This window comes from Triticum dicoccoides, chromosome 3B (assembly GCF_002162155.2).
Source record: "Triticum dicoccoides isolate Atlit2015 ecotype Zavitan chromosome 3B, WEW_v2.0, whole genome shotgun sequence".
In the NCBI taxonomy this organism is placed as follows: Eukaryota; Viridiplantae; Streptophyta; class Magnoliopsida; order Poales; family Poaceae; genus Triticum; species Triticum dicoccoides.
Genome location: NC_041385.1, coordinates 328,100,535 through 328,106,794, shown reverse-complemented (window position 1 = coordinate 328,106,794; position 6,260 = coordinate 328,100,535). Strand labels below are relative to the sequence as shown.

General features: G+C 43.8%; 1 protein-coding gene across 1 annotated transcript; it reads right to left on the bottom strand.

Annotated features, from left to right (window-relative positions):
• Positions 1 to 5,252: 5,252 nt before the first annotated feature.
• LOC119275995 lies at positions 5,253 to 6,243 on the bottom strand. Its single transcript, XM_037556933.1, has 2 exons — positions 5,792 to 6,243; positions 5,253 to 5,655 (listed from the first exon to the last, which is right to left on the bottom strand). Exons 1-2 carry the CDS (start codon positions 6,065 to 6,067, stop codon positions 5,575 to 5,577), a joined length of 357 nt encoding a protein of 118 aa, XP_037412830.1. The 5' UTR covers positions 6,068 to 6,243; the 3' UTR covers positions 5,253 to 5,574.
• Between the last annotated feature and the right edge of the window lie 17 nt (positions 6,244 to 6,260).

Below are 6,260 nucleotides of genomic sequence, written 5' to 3'. Positions count from 1 at the left end.
TCCCTCCGAGTCCTCATCACCATCGCTGTCACCAGAGGATAGCACCACGGGGGAATTAGGGTGGTCACATGGCTCAAGCCCCCACTGGTTAAATGCGGGCATGGCCTCGACCAGCTCCTCCATGTCGTGGCGGCTGTATAGTGGCCCGATATCCTTGGGAATGTCCCCGGGGATGGAGCCGAGCAAGGTGAACTAGGCCACGTCCAGCTCCTCGCTTGTTTGGCCGGAGACGTGCAGCCCACAAGGGCTTCGAATGCAATCAGAGCGGCCCAAGGTGTTGTGCCAGGAACTCCTTCATGATCATCGCCCCCGTCAGCCGCTTCGCCTTCATATGCGTGGCTATCTTATTTAGGACGGGCTTTGCTCGGGGGTCGATGAGCTTTGTGGAGCCCCACTTGGGGGTCTGCTCGTGCAGATCCTCCGGGAGCGCCAGGCGCGGGTCAGCACCGCGAGCGTCCACCTTCTTACCAACCTTTAGGAGCATGTTTTTGATGATCACGTTAGAGAAGGATGCGCATGCGGATCGCTGGGTCCGGGCAGGGAACCGCAAGATGAAGAAGTGGCAGAAGAGTGCCACCGAGGGCCTCACGCCCATGAAAGCCTCATAGTAGAAGGTGAAGACAGACAAGAGAAGAATGGAGTTGGACTGAAGGTGGAGGGCATGAATCTTGTTGTGCTCGAGAATGACGTAAAAGAACTCAGAGAAGGGTGGAACCAGTCCAGCAAAGGCACTGGAAGGAAGAAGGTGTAGACGGACCCCGCCAGGCTGCTCCGCGCCATGGAGCAGGGCCAGATCTAGATTGTGCTCCATTCATTGCGGTCGCCGGCCGTCAGCGGGAGCACCGGATTGAGGTACTCCTTCTTAGTGATGGAGGAGGGTGAGAGCGTCAGTGCGAGGGAGGAGGAGCTTGTGATCGGAGCTGCGGGCTTTGCTTTCCTGGCAGGCGCCATTCGCGAAATCACTAACATCGGTGGGAGAAAATGGAAGGCGGCGCTCTGCCTGGATCTGGAAAAGCCTCACGCAAGAGAAAGGGGATCATGGCAGGATGAGGAAGATGCAAGACAAGGAGGAGCAATGATGGCCCTGTGGCGTGCGCCAGGCTTTATGTCAGTCTGGGAAGTTGCTGACGCAACATGGGGAAGTGGGGCATCCGTGCCCCGTCGTGCGCCATGCATCGAGACTGACCCGTAGGCGGTTGGGGCCTGCGTTGCTTTGCGCTCCCCTCTTCTCCTTCACTCCTAAGCAAGGCCGAGTGCGTCGCGGGCCTGGGGGTTATTGTCAGGGTTCTGGGACTGGGGGTACCCAGTCCCGTCTGCTTACGACCCAGCGCGTGGGTCCACCAACGGCCCGGCGTGGCCCAGCATTGGGACTTCATGAGCAAGACCCTCACAAGGGCCCCCGCCTCACAAGGCGAACGACATCGAGACCTCCCAAGGAGCGGTCCCCCGAGGCTGCCTCCCGAGGAGAGGACATCAATAGGATTGCACCCACCTCACGGGGCGTGCGGTGACGTGAGCCATGATGACCAAAGGTGGGAAGGCGCCGGCGGGCGTAGGCAAGGACAGTTTCCTTTTTGGTGCTAGAGGGACAAAGCTAGCACGCGGGTTCCCAAGGAATCCCCAAAATTTACCTCCTCGGTGCAACAAGACCAAGACACAGGCTCGGCAGGATGGAGGTCATCATTGATCCACCAGCACATCACGACCAGAAGCTTTGCAGAGGAAGACCACCTTTAGTCAAGATAGGGTGTACTCCTATCCCCCTTTGAATTTGGCTGCTGTGGTATCCCTTCCTGCCTAAGCCATGAGGGAAGAGGACCGTGGCCATATATATATATATATATATGTACATATACATAAACACTATTCTGATCACGGGATCAGAATAATATTCTAATCACAACATGAACTTCCCGAGTAACGCGCCTGACCTTCCCCGAGTAATAGGTTGAACTTCAGCTAAAATGTGTCCAAATGGGGCTTGCGATATACCGTTGGAAAGCTATGGACACCAATATCATGAATCAAGTTAAATTTTTGGCAAAATGTAAGCGGTTTAAGAGCAGGCTTGAAAACCATTTTTTCTTCATACAAAAAACGTGAATCGTATTTTCGATTGCATTTCTAAACCATTTATCGGAACGAGGTAAATAATATGGCGTTCAAAAGTTGCTGCAAAACCGCTCCTTCGACATGTTGAAAGTTTTCTCTAATTCCCTATGGATAAATAGTAATTTGGAAAATCATGAAATTTTGGAAAACGAACAGCCGAGTTTGTATTTTCAATGTAATTTCTAAACGGCTAATCCAATTGAGGCAAATCATATGGCTTAGAAAGCTTGTGAAAATTCCCTAATTTTTCATGTTAAAGGTTGTTTCTAATTTGGAACGGTTTAAAAGTACATCAGAAAACGGTACAAGTTCCACCGAGTTTGTATTTTCGAGCTAATTTTTTAATCGTACGTGCAAATGCAACAAATGATACGGCATTGGAAAGCTTAATCGTACGGTATATATTGTTTCTCCCAATTCCTTACGATTTTAAGTCAAATTTCAAAATGGCTAAAAAAGTATTTTTTGCATAATTTTTACTAACTTTATCGGAATGAGGCAAATAATATACCGCTGAAAAGCTACGGAAAATGCGAAACTTTTCATGTTGATGGTTTTCTTTGATTCCTAGCCGTTTTCAGGTAATTGCGAAAATGGCGAGATCATTCGTTCTGCCTTTATCGCGAAACTGATTCTTCAAAAATGCACCGCGTGAAGAACCTGAACTTCTCGGCACGTGTACTTGAACTTCACTCTGTTTCTCACATACTTTTTTGGCTTGCAGATCTCCACTCGCTCACCGAAATTGAGCAAGTGATATACCGATGGAAAGCTGTTCTAAACACGCAACTTTCCCGTGTTGATCATTTTTTCATACTCGCGACGGTTTTAAAGTTTTTCATCCGAAATTCATTCAGTGTAGTAATTGAACTTCTTGTTGTTTTCATGTTGAACTGCTTACTGTTTTCACTCTAACGTATTTTTAATAACGAGGAAAATCTGAGTTTTCTATAATCATCGAACTTCTCCATCTTTTTAATATGGTCTTCTTGGTTTTATTTCTTAATCATTTTGTATGAATAAAAATATTTTAAGACACCAAAACAACATTTTTGTGTGTGTTTTTGCATTGGTTTGCACATCAAACTGCGTCATCTTTAGAAATTGAACTTCTCCTTTTCTTTTTATTTTCTTTCAACATTGTTTAGCACGTCGAACCACGTCATCTTTAGAAATTGAACTTCTCCTTTCTTTTTGTTTTCTTTCAACATTGGGCTGCACGTCGAACCGCTTCATCTTTAGAAATTGAACTTCTCATTTTCCTTTTGTTTTCTTTCAACATTGGTTTACACATTGAACCGCGTCATCTTTAGAGATTGAACTTCTCCCTTTTTGTTTTCTTGCATGTTTTACCTTGCATGTTCAAATTTATTTTGAACTTGCTGAGATAACACACTTGACCTTCTCGAACACAACATTTTGACCTGCGCAAAACAAAAATTAAAGCCAAACTTTTGACCCACAGAGCATGTATAATTTTCTCCGCTTTTTCAAGAATAAGCGCTGAATCGCCCCGTTAGTTTTACTTCAACTTCTGCTGCACATGAATAAGTTGTTGTAAACATGCAACTTTTCCGTGTTGATCATTTTTTCATACTCGCGACGGTTTTAAAAGTTTTTTATCTGAAATTTATTCAGTGTAGTAGTTGAACTTCTTGCTGTTTTCACGTTGAACTTCTGTGACGTATTTTCGTTTGTAATTTTCTCACACCGTGTAGTAGGTGAACTTCTGGCAGTTATCTACCTGAACTTCTCTTGGTTACGTGAAAATATCTAAAAAAAATATGAATTTTAATCTGAATTTCTCAATCCTTTTTTGATGAAATTTTGAAGCGCTCTATTTTTAAAAGTTGAACTTCTAGTTATTTTATTTTTGAACTTCTTGTTTTCATTCTTTAATAACGAGAAAAATCTGAGTTTTCTACAGTCATCGAACTTCTCCATCTTTTTAATATGGACTTCCTAGTTTTATTTTCTTAATCTTTTTTATGAAATTTTGAAGCGCTCTATTTTTAAAAGTTGAACTTCTTATTATTTTATTTTCGAACTTCTTTTTTCCATTCTTTAATAACGAGGAAAATCTGAGTTTTCTATAATCATCGAACTTCTCCATCTTTTTAATATGAACTTCTTGGTTTTATTTTCTTAATATTTTTATGAAATTTTAAAGCGCTCTATTTTTAAAAATTGAACTTCTTGTTATTTTATTTTTGAACTTCTTGTTTCCATTCTTTAATAAAGAGGAAAATCTGAGTTTTCTATAATCATCGAACTTCTCCATCTTTATATGGGCTTCCTGGTTTATTTTCTTAATCTTTTTTATGAAGTTTTGAAGCGCTCTATTTTTAAAAGTTGAACTTCTTGTTTTTTTTCTATTTTTGAACTTCTTGTTTCCATTCTTTAACAACGAGGAAAATCTGAGTTTTCTATAATCATTGAACTTCTTCATCTTTTTAATATGGACATCTTGGTTTTATTCATTTTAGTAACGGAAAAAAATCCTACTTTCTGATAAACATCGAGCCACTCCGTTTTTAAATTTGAACTTCTAGGTTTATTTCAAGAGAGAAAATATTTTTTATAAAATTGTTTGAGATGCATTTTTAATGACTTCTTTGGGGTTTTTTGGATGAAATTTTTCGGTATGTGATACCTCCGAACTTAGGTTTTTCTGAAATATGAACTTCTAGTTTTTTTCCTGAAAACAGAGAAAATCACTTTTTTCATAGTCTCTTCGTTGAACAACTTTGTTATTTAAACTCAAACTTCTAGCTTCTTCATTATTTAAATTTGAACTCTGTTATGTCTATTTTTTTGAATTTAACTATTTTGTTTTGTAATCCTTTTTTTATAAACATCAAACTGTTCTATTTTATTTTTAAATTTGAAATTCTTTGTTTCATTTTTTTAGACATAGGGAAATACTTATTTTTACAATTTGAACTTGATGTATTTTACAATTTGGACTTCTCGATTTTTTATGAACGGACATCAGTCAAGTTTTCCATAAGCCAAATATAGAAACAATCGAACTAGAAAAAGACATAAATTCAATTTTTTTTTCTTACAAGGCATAAACACTGTTTCTTGAATTTTAGACCAAGCTTCATCAGACTGAGCAGCTGATTTTCACTTACAAGTGAGCGCTGAACTTGGTTGGTTTTAGTCTCTGACCTTCCAAACTTGGTAGATAGAGAAGGATGTCATAACTTTCTTCTCCAGTATCATACGAATTTCTCAAAGTAGATAGAAACACATATATTTGCATGGGTGCAATGCTCAACCAATTCATCATCACACGTGCATACAAAAGCACATGAGATCTGCACCAACGTACTCATGGACAACACGCTCGTGTACAACTAATTCATCATCAAAGTACGAGGCTCCTTGTTGCACTGATCCGAGAGAGAGGTAGGGTACGTAACTCGCGTGCTTGTAGCACTAGCAGGCAGCAGCACCTCACGCGTTGGCGAGCACAAGATGTTGCTCGACGCAACCACGGGTGGGCAGCAGATCACGGCCGTATGTAGGTGCAGAAATCTGAATTGTTCAGAGAAAAGTGAGAACGCTGAACATGTAGCTTGATAGAATCTGAACTTCACCATGGACATGTGGTAATCCCTTTAAAAACTTCACTGTTTTCATTTCCAAATCCGAAGGCTACCCGGCACCTTACCTCGGGGGGTGGAGGAGTGGGGGCGTCCATGGTGGAGCCCGTGCAGCGGCAGGAGGGGAGATGTCCACGACCAGGTGGGAGTCTGGTGACGGCCTCGAGCTTGCTGCACCGTGGGGGAGGGAGGCATCTGGGCACGCTGCCACCGATGGCAGCCATCACACGCGCCCCCAGCTGCGGGAGGGTAGACTGTTGCGGCAGAGGTGGACGGGCCCTGTTTCGGTGCGCGGCGGTGCGGATCCAGGCCAATGGAGGCGTGGCGGCGCGGATCCTGGCCATTGGAGGCGCGACGGCACAGAAAACAGGGCCTCCGTAGGTGGCGCGGTGTAGCGGGTCTCCGGCGGCGGCAGCGTCTCCTGTTGGGGACGGGGCGGCAACGGCGGTCGATGGCGGGCGGCGGCGACAGCGGTCGGTGGCGGGGCGGCAGCGGCGCGGTCGATGATGCGGCGGGAACGGCGGCGGCCGGTGGCGG